The sequence below is a fragment of the Artemia franciscana genome, chromosome 9, assembly GCF_032884065.1.
Source record: "Artemia franciscana chromosome 9, ASM3288406v1, whole genome shotgun sequence".
Taxonomy (NCBI): domain Eukaryota; kingdom Metazoa; phylum Arthropoda; class Branchiopoda; order Anostraca; family Artemiidae; genus Artemia; species Artemia franciscana.
In genome coordinates this window covers 20,191,887-20,209,007 of record NC_088871.1, presented here as the reverse complement: position 1 = coordinate 20,209,007, position 17,121 = coordinate 20,191,887, and the positions used below count along the sequence as shown (strand labels likewise).

Genomic DNA, 17,121 nt, shown 5'->3' with positions numbered 1-17,121 from the left:
AATTACCACTAATGGTTTATAGATGTAGAGCAACAAACTTGAGAAAGTTGTATTTTCAGTTTTATATTTCCCATTTCGTGTGGAATAAAATAAAACAACGCCAGAAACAAGGTATGTGTTCACTATGGAAAAGAAAATGGAAAGTGTTTTTTGCGCGTTTTTTTTCCTAATGTTAAGAGGTTTGTAGATATCAGGATAGGATCCATATATTGTGTTATTCATTCAATTTCTCAGTATAACTACGACTATTGGATGTGCCTGTTAGATTTCATGGAAAAGCAAAAGAATGAGTATTTCTGTATTTTGAACATATTTGTATTTCAGCGATGTAGTCATGGCGGCGAACTGAACGCTTTCAAGACTAAGTTCAGAATATTTGCATATAAAATTCAAGTAGCAATTTTTATACAATATACAATAGGACTTGTTCTTGCAAACTCTTACACAGTTAAAAGGTTCTGATTAGCAAGGCAATGTAAACAAAAACACCAAAAAGTCGATAGCCCAAGATAAAAGAAACCGCTTCCTAGTATTCAGATACGTACAAGTCTTCATTCCCTTTTGCACAAAGCAACGAAATAAATGACAAAAGGCCAGACTGACTGTTAGTAAAAAAAAAGTTTATTGTTTTTCCTTAATAATTTTCTTTAATTTGCTGTTATATTTCGGATTGCCTCTTTTCTTCATAAGATTTCTCGAATTATATCGACAATTGAAGGTTTATTCTGTATATTAGCAAGCTCAAGAGCAAAACAGCCGTGTCACTTATAAGAGAAAAAGAATATACTTGGTTAATTGTCAATGTAAATAGAGAAATCTTGTGAAGAAAAGAGCCAATCCAAAATATACCAGTTATTAAGGAAAAATTAACCATACCAGCTAATAAACTTGAGCCATCTAACCTCTATTGATTGCCTCTATTGATATGCCACTATCCTCTATGATTAGATTAGTTAGAGATTGGGTGATTATAAAGATATAGCTCTCTGAACGACTACTATGTGTTCTACTCAAAGCTCCACATAGGTCCTACTCTTAGAGTGAAGGGGAGGGGGCTTCAACCAGAGTATTTCCAGGTCACCTGAAAGAGTGCGGTGTAAAAACAAGAAAAAGTACATCAACAGACGATAAATTTTTAATTTTTACAAAGGTTATCCCATCCAATCTGAGGGATATTTCCCCCTGCGTACAATTCGAGAAGTCGGTGCTATGATTCCTTCGAAGGACCTCTGATTTCTAAATTCCAAAGTTCTACTTAGAAGTCTAGCTTCTTTCTTTTTCACTCTGTTCATCACTACTACTTTTTTGTACAAACACTACAATACCATCAACACGAAAGCCATCAAATACTAATTAAAAGAAATCACAGAACATTTTGAGAAATATTTGACATTCAATGAGACACCTCTTAATCTTTAGTCTTCTTTAGACGATCTTCTAAAGACACTGACTAGGGCCTGTAACCTGCAAAGTAGAATCAATGTATAGCGTTAGCATATATGTACATAAATCGTCACCTTTAAGTGAAATTATCCCACTGATTGAATTCTCATTCTGAGGAAAACACTATTAATGATTTTGAACGCTCCCTTTCGAATGCTCAATAGTCCAGGTCAAAGAGTATAGTTAGCTTAAAAAAAGTGGAAACTGGGGTTAACGTCGACAAAAAATATCAACACCATCTAGAGTTTGGCAAAACTTAGCATTTTGTCAGTGTAATAATAAGAACTATTAATTACATTAGTGTAATTACTAAAATTAGATTAATATTAAGTGGTTGATCTCAGTTCCTGACAGAAAAACGATTACAAAGCTTGAAAATTCCAAGTGTTGCCAAATGCTAGATGGCGTTAACATTCCTGTCGACATTAGCGCCAGATCCCACTCTTGTATGTTACCCATACTCTGATCCAGCTAAAAAAATTGCATTTTCTTAATTTTGCTTAAAATTAGTTAATTTAATTACTTAACGTCTGCTTACGGTCACTTAATTCTACGTTATGTTTGCAGTATCTGCTTAATCAAACAAGTAATCGTGATAACATAATTTCATTCCTAGAATAATTTTACTTTCAGGAAGATTGCTGACGTATTGATTAGGTTAAAACCGAAGCCTATTATTAAACATAGTACTTTGCCTTCCTTATGGCAAAACTATTCGTGTTACAAAACACCTCATAATCCACAATCTCAAAGAAAAATTAGAAAGACATATGGAGCACTTGCCCGAGTCAAAGGTCAGTTCGAACGGCGTATTCAGAACTTTTGTATTTGTTTTTTACTGTCTAATAAAGGAATTATTCCTATTGAGATTCTTATTCGTTTTGTCAAAGAAAGGCAGTGTGGTCTGTGGAAAAAAAATTCAACTCTTCAACTCATATATAAGGAAGATGAACGGAAATACAACTGATAGTAAAAGTTGCTGATTCTTAATCAGAAAAATCTCAAGTTTTCAAATTAGTAGCAGTATTCAAAAAGATTATAACCGTATCTTTTCTAATTTTTATAACCGCTTTTAAACAGCGATTTTTTTTATTACTTCAAGGAATCATTTAAAAATAAAAAAATAAAAGATTTTTTTTTCCGAACGAATTCTTGATGTGTGAATTCTACCTCTAACTCCACAAAATTCAGCTCATTAACTTGGTAAGCTTTTTGCCAATTTTATTTTGCTTTCTGAATCTTCTTTAAAAACAAACCCAGTTGATGGGCTAATCGTCTTACTGATAACAAAAACAATTTATTTCCTATTTTGTAAACACAAAATCGACCAGAGAGGTAACAACAAAGTAACGCGAAAAGGAAACTTCTAACCGGGGAAATAAAGACGTGTCAACACAAAAACAAAGATTAAAGGTAAAAGCCCTGACATCTGAGAAGAACATTTGAGCAGGCAATCCACAAATAATCAAACTCTAAACTTGACTACTTCCGTTTTCTAAAAAATTCTAGGATTCCGTGACGTCTTAATTTTTAGCTCTTTGACCAAATTGGGGAGGGCCAGGTACAATTTACGGATAGCAATTTCTAGAAAATTCTATTTCTGAAATTCAATCTTAACTATAATTGACACTAAATATTAAAAAAATTAAAACTAATATTCGAAATTTATATTCCACTTGCCTATAAGGCAATATTTATCTCCATTTCTAATTGCGAGAGGGACTTAGGACCGCGATTCCAGTTCGAAAATATTTCCCCTAAGAGCCTTAATTTAGAGGGAAAATCTTTGAAGGGAAAACGCTGCCTTGAGCTACGATGATGGGCGCAAGTATCCAAAGAAGGATGATCAAAGACAACCCGAAGCTCATTGGAAATCTTATTATATATCACCAGAAATAAGAATTTTCGTCATTATCATCTAGGTCTAATAAACGGGTTTCGCTTATTTTTGATCCAATGAGTCATGATGATGATTCATTCAAGGTCAAGTTTAGTGATTAGGTGATTTTTTTCAAAATCAAATTCTTTCAACCTACCATGAACTCCCTATCAGCCATAATATGAAACAAATCCATGATGACCTAACAGAAATTTATGCTGAAAAGACTCGTACGGAATATGGTGCTTCAAGCGTTGTAACTGTAGTATTTGTAAGAGCGTGCATAATGGCTGTGCATTAATGGCTGTGCACATTCAGCATTATGTATTATATTTAAAGATAATGAAAGAAATACATTAGATCTCTTATCTATAAGTATGCAAAACATATTTTCGGTGTAACACCTCTAAAACACATTAGTAGAATCCCAAACATAATTTATATGACCTTATCTTAAATATAGCAATATTATTGTACATCAAATACAGTATAATAAATAACAAAATAATAATAAAATAAGTAATACTACACAAATAAATAGATAAAATAAAAAATATATAAATATTTAATAATATAGCAAAATAATATAATATAGAATTATCCCAAATATGATAATATCCAGTCTCTATGATAATTTCTGCTTGTTATGGAATGAGTGTGCCAATTTGCTGCTTCACTAAACCAAAAGCATAGTCATTACTAAGCTATTAGACGGTGCCTTTGTTGTTTATTGGTAATGTTCTTATTTTACTTCGTTACGTGACATTTTTTTTATATATATTTGTAACGGACAACAAAATTTACTCATTGTTTTCCAAGTCAAATTTTTGACGAAAAATCCTTATCTATTAGATTCATACAACTAAATTTCATTTTAAATTTATTTCAAAGGCTTGAATAACAACCAGAGGTCAACAAAAAAGGATTCAATTAGTGGAAAGTTTTCCAAAAACTCGAATGCCTTTTGTTACAAGAAAAGAGAGTGAGAAGTTTGTCATGGGGCGTCTGTCAGTGGGACCTTCACCTTGGACAGGATGTCTCACGATGAACACGATGGTCTTCGATAATTGAGCATTGGAACCAAATGTTTTTTTAGCAAAGTCTAAAAAACTGAACGAACCTTAGAAATAGTTCCTTCCGGACCTTGACTGTAAATGTCTTGGCAATACACAATCCACTAAGAACGGCAAATAGAATATTATAGGCAAGAATAATGTAAAAATTTCCTAGCCATCGAATACGGCCAAAATCACCAAGTAAATCAAAATTTGTGATCCCTGAAATAAAAAAAAATAGACTTAAAATAGAATGAAATGCGATGCTGGAATTGTTTTGATGTCTAAATACCCATAATTCAATAAAAAGACACCCAGTCTTTGACATTTTTTTTAAAACAAAATTTTGTAAAAGACAATACATAGCTCTTGGTATACTTGCAAAGGACTGAAGAGCAAATAAGACATCCGAGGTCAAAACACATTCTCTTTAAAAAAAATAAATTGACCAGATACATTTTGAAGATACGAGATTTTTTTAGAAGTTGTAAAAGATTACACCGTTTTCTCATTTTAATAGATTTAAATTCATGATAACATTCGTTTATAATTTTGCTTTGGCATAAACTTTAAATTTCCCGCACACCTTTTTGGTTTTTAAATCCAATTGTCTGGAATTATCTCAATGCAAAGCTTCTCAAATAGCTTTCGGTTCCAACAGCCGCAAGTTTATTCTTCATGATTATACATATTTTTTTCTGAAACAAAACCTCTAAATGACTCTTAACTTAAAAATTTTACCCTTTAATTTAATTCAGTGAATAAACTGGGAGGTTACCTAGGGTTCTGGCAAGAAGTGGCAAGGCAGAGCTAAGAATTAGAACAAAACCACAATCCAATATAATATGGGTTATAGGCGTGTTCATTTTCCTTGGTCGAATTTTCTTGATCAAAGGCAATGTATATAATCCAACTAAAGTGGTAGCCATCAAATAAAATATTATAAGGATTTCAAGGTAGGCACCAGTAGATCCGAGGACCGACAACGAACTTATCCCCAATGCAAATTGCTCCTGAAAAAAAAATACACACTGAATAAACAAAAATTAGCAGTGAGATTAAGGGAATTTAAGGATATGCAGATTTCTTAGGCATACCATTGTAAAATAAACAGAGTTGCAAAGTGACAAAGAATGTAAAGAACCAAATAGGTTATAGGCATGCATGGGAAGAGTTCCAAAGCTGCCAATAGCAGACTTCGACAGAATTCCAAAAGCAGCAAAATCTGTCAAAAAATTTAAAATCTGCCAACAAATTTCACTAGGCAATGAAAACTGCCAAATAGCATTGCTACTATGCTACCCCATTTTTTCCACGACAGCTTATAGGATATCATTCATTGGATAGAAATAAGGTCTATGGCTTTTGGTTTAAGCTTGTTTTTTAACATGTACAGTATCTTTGAGCATGAGACCTTTTTTCTTTCCTTTCGATTTTTTCTTCTTTGTTCTAAAGTATTGATTCTTACTAATAGGGACTTTATTACGATCATGCAGGGTTAAAAGCAAATCAAGAGCTTAGCATTAAAAGCTAGAAAAAACAAAAGCTAAGATGGAGTAAACTGATATGTCTTATGAGAAGTTCATGTTGCAGAAGAAAAGCTTATACAGTATAAAAATATACTTTCTTCACCTTGGCCTGTGCATACAGAGTTGCCTTCAAAATGATCTTATCTCACAAATGAACCTTTTGTAGTTCAAAACACACTTTAAATCTTTTTTTTTATGCTTATAATAAAAATTGAAGAAAAAACTGCGGGGACTACAAAAAAAAAAAGAAAACCTGAAACAGTTTGGGATAATGGCTAAATATAAACTTATTATTTAGTAAAACACCGAGAACTACAAAAAAAAAGAAAACCTGAAACAGTTTGGGAAAATGGCTAAATATAAACTTATTACTAGTAAAACAGTGGGAACTACAAAGAAAAAAAGAAAGCATGAAACAGTTTGGGAAAATGGCTAAAAATAAACTTATTATTTAGTGAAAAGTCGAGAACTACGAAAAAAAGGAAACCTGAAACAGTTTGGGAAAATGGCTAAATATAAACTTATTATTTGTTAAAAGGCCAAGAACTACAAAAAAAATGGAAACCTGAAACAGTTTGGGAAAACGGCTAAACATAAACTCATTATTTTTTAAAACAGTGGGAACTAAAAAAAATAACTTGAAAGAATTCTACGAGCAAACAGCTAATTGTAAAAGTCTTTATAGTTAAACTCCAAGAACTACAAACAATAGTTGAAACAATTTTTAGGGCAAAAGGCTATACATGAATGCCGTTTTTGGACGTACAGTAGGAACTAAAAGGAACAAAACTTGACACAACTGTTGGGCAAATGACTAGATTATACTTCCATGCCAAAGTTAAGTTTGGAACCACCTGATTATGTAACCTCAGCCATGGAAAAAATAATCTGAGTCACATGACATATAGCGGTATTCAATATTGTCTCGCCCCAAGAGAGACATTTCCAGTCTACGTAAACTATGCTCACTGCAAAAGGTGACAATTCTTGTGAATAGGATAGCTTGCAATTAGGGTTGACCCGGTACATGAAAAAGGGAGGGTAAGGGCTCTACATGATGAGGGAGGGGCTCCCTCACAGTTTTTTTCCTTTGTCAAGTCAGTAAACGAATCGGAGAATCAACAAAACTTTAACTTTATTCAAATGATTTTTTTAATTAATTTTACACTGTTATGGATTTCTTTCTTAGTACGATTTGAGGGATCGTCAAACTTGAAAAACCAGAAACAAGTTCCGTGAGAAAAAAAAATTCATGAAATGAAAGCAGTGAAATAAATATTCATTTTTTTCGTAATGATGTTCCCACTCCCCTTCGTAGTCCTCTCCGTCGACTAATTCTATACTCATAAGATATATAGTTTGTATACCCCCTCCCAGAAGAAATTCTTATCCAGTCTGCATTGTCTTTTTTTCTTTTTACTCGTGTGTATTGTGACTTATTCGAGCTCCGTTTCCACCTAGCCCCGCCGCTGCGTTCCACAGCAGATAAACTGTTTTGGAGTCTTGGAAATAATCGAAAGCATACCTCCAGACAAAAAAATCTTGGTGTTAGGCTAATGAGCAACATTATAAATCAACTACTCTTTCTTGTACCATAGGAACGATTTTAGTACATCAAGCGGCTCAAATTGGTACTTTTCCGTAGTTCACACAAGCCGTCCATGAGTTTAACATGACATTGAAAAATTGAATCGAGACTTTAAGGAATTCCTCAACCTGATAAAAGACACAGACTTGTATATAAGTACCATTTTGTCAGTTATACCACCATTCTAAATCACCTTTACAGGAGAGTTTCTATTTACCTTAAAGAGTCATTTGTGCAATATTTACCGGAGTAAGCACTTTTTGCAGATAGATATCATGGCAAATTTTCCAAGATGATAGTATAGTTTTGCTAATTTTACCGCCTTCTTACTGTAGCTTTACCAATTTTACTTTTTTTAGTAAGTAATCTTCTCAATCAAAACTTTAGCTAATTTTTACGAGTAGTCCTTTCTCACTGTATTTTTCAACGTGCATCTAAATTAAGATTGTGTATCCAAGATTGTTTGCATTTATTCCGATAGTAATCTGTGCGTCATCAATCTATATTTTTTACTCCTATTTCTGTGAACAGAAGAAAATTCGTCAAATATTTTGGCGCTCCTGCATCCTGAGCAGAGCATTAAGTAGAGTAAACATAAATCACGATTTTTCTTTTTTTTTTGTTCGATGCGTAAGATGTACGGCCAATATTTTATCTCACGAAAAGTTGTAAAACTTTTGAAAGATAAGAAAAGACAGAAAAAGAGAAAAAAAATTACATAGAAAAAGTGAATAGAAAGAGAAAACAAGGATAAAAAGTAATTTTTCACCAGATAAGAAGGGAACAATAACGTAAAAGTGGAAAATAGCGAACAAAAGAAAAGAAAAAGCACAGCATGAGAGCAAAAATTAATAGGCCGAGATAAATTGAGGTTCTTGAAAGCATCAAAAAGTGAGGTGCATCCCTTCTACATTGCCTATAAGTAACTTTTGGTTCTGTTAACCCATTTTTGTTCTTTTTTGTCTTCAGATTCATCCCGAGATCGCGTGAAAGAGAATTTGTTAGGCTATGTGATACTGATCTTGAGTGTACGTCCAATAGCCCAGACCTTAGTCCCTAGGTTTCTTTCCTTGGGGCTGCCTTAAGAAAAAAATATACGCACGGAGAGTCAAGAAGCCATAGGAGGAACAGTTGAGCCATTTATAAGTTGGTTTGTGAAAAAGTCATGAGAAACATGGTGGTGAATCTCGAGAAATCTTTCATTTCGGAATAGCCCCTCCCAACCACTAATTTGAAATGGTAAGTTTCAAAATAAAATAAAATGTCCGCAAAATAAAAGGGATTACCTTTTATTTTACGGTAAAATTACTGCTATATAACCAATGCTTATGAATTTCGTCAACTCCCCCCCATTTTTGGGCACCACAATTTATTTTTAACAAGAAGTGTTTAAATTTGGAATTAACTAGCAACAAAATCCTACGGAATTCGTTCTTAAGCTTCTTATAATCTAAATTTTCTTCCTTCTTATAATTGTTAGAATTCGTTCTTATATTTCCTTCTTGTAATTTTAATTGTTGTTTTTAAATGTGCGATAATAAACATTCACTTCAACGAAACCAAGTCTAAAACCTCCTTTAATGGTTAGTGTCTAAAACCTCCTTTAATGGTAAAAAAAAAAATTCAAAATCCCTTTTTTTGGGGGAGGGGGTATATACTGACCAATCATTTGTTATACTATACCTGAGTAGACTGAGGAAGAGATTTAATTCCAACCAATAATTGTAGGGTGTTTAATGTAACGAGCAGAATGGTAACTGTTGTAACAGTAAACAAGCCAATCATCGCAAGGGGATAGAACAGGTTTCTTGTTATTCGTCCAGACTTTTTGTGCTTCTCTGAAAAACAAAAAGAAATTATTGCTTTTGCATTTGATTAATAAAAGCAAAATTGGGGAAGTTGTTTAAAAAAAAAACTGTTTTCAAGAAAATGGTTGATAAAATATACAAGGAGAGAAAAAAAATGTGTATGTGAAAAATCAGAAAAGGGGAAAGCTATGAAATGTCAAGTAAGAGGTAAGATAGATAGGCAGAAAAGTGAAGGAAATAATAGTAAAATAGGGATTAGTCAGATTATAAATAAGCAGGGAGTCTTAGATATAAAAAAAATTGACAAAAGCAAAAGCACAATAATCAACAGAAATAACAGTTATTACATGAACTTCCATTAAGATTTTCTACAATTTTTACGACAACTTTCAATATCATAATTACCCCACATCTCAAGGATCATATTTTTTCATTGGATTTGAACCCACAACCATAGCCAGTAGCCTTCGCCAAATCATCTGGTTCAGTTTTTTAATGTATTAAATAAACACGTTGCGACTATGTAGTGTCAGGTTATTTTTGTTTTATTTTGGTAAGACGTAGCTATTATGATGTAAGATGTGGCTATTTTGTTAAGATGGTAAGATACTTTGGTAAGATGTTTAAATTATTGAAAATGTAGCCTGCAGGATGATTTCTCCTTTCCTTTGTAACAGGTGATGCGCTTCATTATACCACAAGGCATTTGCATTTTCGTTGATTAGCAGTGTTTATGTTTCGTGTAAGTAAAAAGTTACTCTACAAACATGAAATGGCGCGTTTATAACAATCTGTAATGATTCGTCATCCAGACCCGTTGAAACACTTGAGAGATCATATTTGTGGAAATTCCTCTCGTTGAAAGAATCATATTGAGACCCCTCTTATGAACCCGTATTAACCCCCTTTTCCTTCTTTTTTTCTGCTCAGTCATACGCATCTATTGTGGCGGTTTGTACTTCACATTGCCTTTTTGTCAAATTCAACCGACAAATTTGAACAGTACTGTGTTTTACTGCATCGGCATGAGCTAGCCGTTTAGCGTACAAAGAAGAATATAGCTGTTCAAATTAGATATAAAAGCAGGCATCATTTCAGAGAGCTTGATAAAGTGGGTAAAAAAAAATACAGACAATATGAATAATATGTAAGAGTTTGCAAAAATTATAAATATTTTATGTATTAGGCTTGGGCCAAAAGGCCCTACCCTCCCTCCAAGTATCCCTCGTGTGAGTTCGGAGCCAAAACATGATACAGTTGATTGGTAAAACTCTGGTTTTATATGTTTGAGCGGTAGAGCTAGGAATATTGGCCTTTTTTTTGGTCACCTTATGCCTATTGGTCGCTGTATTACGTTTACTTTTCATTTTCTCATTGTAGAATCCATTAAAAAACCGTCAAAGCATAGTAATTGGAAGGAAAATAACAACAATATATAAGCGATAGAACTTAAATAGAAGCAATCTAACTAGTCAAGAGAGTACCATTTCAAAATATTTGCTCTATTCTCTCCTCAGAAGAAAAACAAAGATATGACTGGAAGCCACAGTGGCAGATCTAACGACTCTTGCGCCCGAAAAAAAGTCTTTATTAGCACCCTTCCCCCTTTCTCTCAAATATTTTCAGGACAAATTTTATAAAAATTTTCATTTATTAACAAATTTTCATTTATTAACAAATTTTTCATGTGGGAAAAATAAAAATTTCGGATTCAACTTGCTTATACTTACTGCCAACTGCACCCTATACTTTATTTTAATGCGGGAATAAATGTTAGATTATTTACTTGAAATTTTGTGTCCCTAAAATATCTGTAACCGAGGTAAGTCCCCCTCTGCCCCCCTCTATAACCACCCCTGGGAAGCCATCTCTCTGATCAAAGGCAAAATTATACTAAATTTAATATTAGAAAATAAAGATCCATAACAGAGGTTAATCTTAGCACTAGAAACCCAGGCTTGATTTTCTATATGATTTTCCAGTCATTTGAAAAATCAATTTTCCAGCCTGATTTCCAAGAATAATTCAACACTCGCACTTGGCGAGTCTTTCGCACTGACTTTCAACAAATTGCACACTAAAAAAAGGCAAGTAAGTTCAATTTTGCTGACAAATGCAAACGAAATTAGCAACTTTTTTCGGGGGCGGCTTCTATTTCAAAGAAATACAAGCTTTTTCTTCTGATTGAGAATTCATTTTACATTCATTATCACTACGATACTTTAATTTTTCCTTTGTATTATTTATTTTAAAGAAAGTATTAGCCTTCCGCTTTGAAGATTTTCAATTTTTACAGTACACAGCTAATAAAAAAAAGCCTCAAATGAATAAACAGAAAGAAGCAAGAGTAAATGAACAGGTATGTGGCTTTTCACGGTCATTTCCCTTCTCTAAAATACTGATTCCTAGAAATTTTACAGATGTGCTAAGTTTCTCCTGCGTCTCCCTTTGTGGCACAGCAATGGCGACATCTCCAGGAAATATAAGGTCACCAACCCTTCCATGGCTTTTTCTTCTGATTGAGAATTCATTTTACATTCATTATCACTACGATACTTTAATTTTTCCTTTGTATTATTTATTTTAAAGAAAGTATTAGCCTTCCGCTTTGAAGATTTTCAATTTTTACAGTACACAGCTAATAAAAAAAGCCTCAAATGAATAAACAGAAAGAAGCAAGAGTAAATGAACAGGTATGTGGCTTTTCACGGTCATTTCCCTTCTCTAAAATACTGATTCCTAGAAATTTTACAGATATGCTAAGTTTCTCCTGCGTCTCCCTTTGTGGCACAGCAATGGCGACATCTCCAGGAAATATAAGGTCACCAACCCTTCCATGGCCATAGAGAGCCATGGAAGATATTTTCAATTTTCCATGGCTAATTCCTAGAAATTAGTGTTTTTTAGGGGGGATTATTAAATTCCTGGAGACAAGTGATCCTTCAACAGGCTTAAGTAAGGAAATTCAGATAAAGTTAATATATTTAGGATTTCCGCGCTTCCTTTTGCAATTTTTGATGGTTTCTAAGCGATATGTCTTTTCTATCTAAACATAAGACCAAATGACCTCTCAATGATTTAAAAGAATATGAAATGGAAATGAAAAGGCGCAGTAAAATAGTTAAAATACAATATTTACAAATATGCTCCGTGAAGCCCAGCAAGTTGCGGCAGATTCAAGTTCTACTTCTTCGAACTACGTCAAAGAAATTCAAAAGGGATTATAGGACAATTTTAAGGAGCCTATAGCCCATTCCCTGAAACCAAGCAAGTCCAACGGATTGGCGGCATTTATTCTCTATTATGTTGTTGGGTTCTCAATAGATTTAGAGGGTTTATTTCCACATGCGTTACGTCGTTTTTTACTTAGCCTACAGTTCCTCTACTTTGTTTGAATTTCTGTTTTTAGGAGTTTGTTGTGTTTCTTGGAGTGAGTTTGAATATTTGCAGAATTCATCCTTTTTTCACCACAGCCCATGTTTGACCTAATTCTGAGATCAGTCCAGCCCATTGGGGCAAATACTCTCAATTTAATTAATTTTAAATTAGTTGAGAAATTCATTGTTGTTATCAGCGTCATTACACAAATATAATTGAGCAAGCGTTTTCTTTTTTCTTTTTAGTTTTGTTGTTACACATATAATGTAATTGTCGTTTACTTGAATACGATTGTGATAAATTTTATCACAATCACACGTATATCATCAACCTAATATCCAAAATGGTTTTTATGTGAAAGAAAAGGAGAATAAACAGTATAAATACCTAATCTTGTAATATCTTCTTTGACTAGCTTAATCTTCTTCTTCAATTCATCAAGATATGTTGCACGCTCATTAAAAACTGAGTGCATTCCGCTCATTAATTGTTTACTCAATGAAGATCGTGTCACTTTCGTCGAATTAAGGTCAGTATAATAAACAGCTAACTTTCTTTGTAAATTGGCCATTTCAAATCTGGCAACGTTTAAATCATCGTCCAGATCCCTTAAGAAATAAGGCTTCACAAGCAAATTACTCACAACTGTAAATAAATGAGCCAAACCAACCGGTGTACAGACTGAAAGACAGAAAAAATTAGTCCACCAATAAAATAAACCAAGAATAAATAAATAAAATCCCAATTTAAACACAACGGCTGTGCGCAATGATGGGTGTATAGATTAAAGCTGCTTTCACATTTACTAAGCGGCCTTTTCACACTGCTTCATTAAAGATCAATATTTCCCGTAGAATCATTAGACTCACTCAAGTAAGCACAATGACATAGCAGAGTACAAAGTTGACAAAAAAAAATTCAATTGACGATCCTCAAGAGGATTTAGTACCTTCAAAAATCATTTCGCTAGTCTCGACGTCGGCTGACCGTCTCAAAGACAAAGGACCTATTAGAAAATCCTCCCAGCACTACAGAGAACTCCCAAAGCAAATTTAGTAGAAACTGATAGGGGATCTTAAAAGTATCAACGGCTAGAAAAGCTAATGAGAGGCTAGTGTAAAATACAGAAAGTCTTTATCTTTTACTAACTGTCAAGGAAAGCGTTGTCTATTCAATGTACATACAGTGTAAATAGTATCCAATTCGTGTCGGCAAATTTTTCAATCAAGGTGGTTAGCATGAGAGGAAATCTCAGAGCTTTTAAATAATTCAAATAATACTTCCCTTGAGTGGATTTTTAATATTTTCCAAGCAGGAGTCTTGGAATATTTTTAGTGACTTACCATTCCCAATCTTCATAAAGAAAATTCTACTCCATTGAATAAAAAAAACAAATTTCCCACTTTCTAATACGCTGAATCTAAAAATTTCTATCAGCGGCACAAACGGGAGTAGTGATGCCTAAATTGGCCCGAAAACGGCCCACCCCCTCGAATCCCAGCCAAAAATTTATAAAATAAACTTCGTCAAGACGCAGGTATTATTAATTTTCTTCAAGGCGCTTTGATATATAATAGATTTTTTTTCTAGGAGATGCAGGTATGTCACCTAATAGGGGATGTTTTTTTTACTGTTTTAAAAACCACGACGGCCAGGGAAAAATCTTCAGGCCCCCCCCCCCACCAAATCATGATTTTTTGGTCGTTATAACATAGGGAATATTTTTTCTTTGATTGTTTAAAAACCTGCAAGGGCCAGGAAAAACCTTCAGGGCCCCAAGTAGGGACATAGTCCAAATTGGTCATAGCCAAATATTTTTTAGCTTCACACACAGAGCCTTTTTTGTCAGCAAACAATGGATTTTTCCGCTATTTCCAGGAACAATGGCGAATCGTTATACAGTTGTACAGTATGATTTTCTAGGAAAAAAGACTAGTTATTCTTCTAGCAGGATCGGGTAATTTCCTTTGTTCCCGGGGAGAGGGGTATAAAATTGGGTATCAAAACGAGGACTTTCATCAGTCTTAAATTGGACCTGTAACGTGCAACTCGATTTCCTAAAATAAATATGTCCCAAAAATACCAGCAGGTAAGCCTCTATCTATATTAAGGATATTTCCCTCCCCCCAACCAAAAACGAGGCAAGATAATTACTCGAATTTGAGCTGATATAACTCTCTATATTCGATAAACAACGTAACCCTCCTATATAGAAGTTTTATTGGAGGTATAATAATCTTATTTTCTTCTGTCATATAGATTTACTCTAAATCTTTCTACTATTTCGAAAGCCCCTTGCTAATCGAAGCATATTTTAACAGGTGTGTAAACACACATTAGTTATTATCCCTCGTGCATAGGGTGTATTTCCGCTAGGTCTTATTTACCGTGAGCAGGTATCATCTACCATAAGGGTTAAATAATTGGTGAGCAGGTATCATCTACCCTAAGGGTTAAATAATTGGACGAAAAAGCTCACTTTTAACACCTGCACTCGTCTGCAAAATTAGATACCTTTAGTTAAATTTTTGCGCAAAGTTATGTAAAAGAGAATGTTATATTTACACTAAATCTTTTATTTTTTAAGGGGAATGGAGGAGGTAATGTTTGCTATTTTTATATGAAAAATGCCATTAGATCTAATTTAATTATCCAACAGTTATTCGGGGAAGGGAGCATAGATCGGGTGTAAATTATTAGTCGTTACTTAATCATGAAAAGGACCGAATATTCAAGGTTTAAACGTTTTATTTTCACTTGGAAAATTTCAGTATGGCATAATATTTAACTATACAGCAAAAAAGATACTGACGTCAAATATTTAAAGCAAATCAGTAATTTTGGAGACTATTTTTATGGAGGAAAGGCTTTTTGTATTTTCACTGAAAATACAAATCTTTTCCCCTAGACGTTAAAAAACAGATTTCGTGGCCCTGTAATGTTGGGAGCTGACACCACTTCCTGACCTTGGTGTAGTGAGGGGGAGGGTGGCAGGTAGACGTTAAGTGATTTTGAGAGAGCAATAGAGATTTTGCGAATGCTATAGAATTAGAATTTTTAAGGTTCAAGTTATTTGGAAAAACTTTTTTTTTCTTTTTTTTTACTACAAGAATTTAAAATATGCTTCGGGACATGGGCAGCAATGCGTAAACTACTAGAAGCGAATCTAGCTGGGGACATGTTAAAATTAGACTCAAGTTATCTGGAAAAACTATAAAAAAATTATTACAAGAATTTTGATGATATGCTTGGGAACATGGCCAACTATGTGTGAGCTACTAGAAGCCAATTTAACTGGGGGACATGTTAAAATTCGGCTCAAGGTATTTGGAAAGACTAAAGAGTTTTATTTGTTATTACAAGCAATTTGATGATATGCTTGAGGAACATGAGAAGCTATGCGGGAGCTGCTAAAAGTAAATTTAACTAGAACTTAATTCTAACCAATTCCCCTCTCCCTCAAAAGAGCAAGGGCAGAAGCTGCTCCAACCAATCCTAGAGCCGAATATGCGGTCACTTCAAGACTTGCACCCTCTAAGCAATTTGATTTAGGCCCTTCTACGCCCGCCAAGCCCCATGGCAGTGAAGTTGCCAGCCCATAGACACCTGTGCCCCATGACCTTTTGTGTCCTGGACTTTCTTTGCAAAGCTGTGCAAAGTCGATATTGTCAGCTCTAGCGTAGGTGCAAATCATACAAATTTCTCGAAAAGCATAATTTTTTTTTCCGCAAGATGAATCTATTTTGTAGAGATTAAAAAAATTAAAATAAGTAGGATGTTGAGAACCTTGTCCTAAACCTCTGAGAGGGAGAGGAGAATATTAACCCATCCTATAAAAATTTCTTCTCAGTGTAATAATGGGACCTTCTCGACAGTTTTGATGGGGTTTCAAGATGTCTCCGGCCCTAAAAAAAAATAGCTAAAATAACACTTTTTCGCGTTAATAAAGGGGAAATAGCTAGGATATTGCTACTTTTAAAAATAATGTGTAATCTTTTAGCAAATGGTAGCATTTTGAAAATAAGTATTTAACATCATGCTTTCTAAGAGGGTTAACTTGAAGTTTGCATTTGATATTTTTTCAACAAAACCTAAGTATATGAGCCGCATTTTAGTAGCTTTTTGCTCTTGAAAGGGGCCCTGCCTCTAAGAAGGGGTATTTGAGGAGTCACTGCTCATCTGATTAATAATATTTCATTTTAAGCTTAATACATGGAAAAATAGCTGGAGTGTTGAGGGGGCTTATTCATTAGTTCCTTTACAGCCGAAAATCATAAGTGTTTAAAGGGAATAAAAATTTTTATTCTTTTTTTCAGGCTCCCATTAATAATTTCGATCACTTAATAGATGATCTGCTCGCTGATCTCCTTGGAGCACCACAAAAAGACACCAACACCCTCTCCGTATGTATTTTAAGACTCATAATTTCAATGGGGGGAAC

The 17,121-nt window shown here is 33.9% G+C and overlaps 1 protein-coding gene across 1 annotated transcript in view; it reads right to left on the bottom strand.

The window, feature by feature from the left end:
- Nucleotides 1-1,121: 1,121 nt before the first annotated feature.
- Nucleotides 1,122-17,121, bottom strand: part of LOC136031116 (limb region 1 protein homolog) — a 52,008-nt gene continuing 36,008 nt past the window's right edge. The window contains exons 7-11 of the mRNA XM_065710428.1: nt 13,068-13,361; nt 9,178-9,332; nt 5,156-5,390; nt 4,443-4,599; nt 1,122-1,464 (exon numbers count right to left, since the gene is read on the bottom strand). Coding sequence (XP_065566500.1) covers nt 1,416-1,464; nt 4,443-4,599; nt 5,156-5,390; nt 9,178-9,332; nt 13,068-13,361 — 890 coding nt within the window. The 3' untranslated portion in view covers nt 1,122-1,415. The remainder of the gene's footprint in view (nt 1,465-4,442; nt 4,600-5,155; nt 5,391-9,177; nt 9,333-13,067; nt 13,362-17,121) is intronic.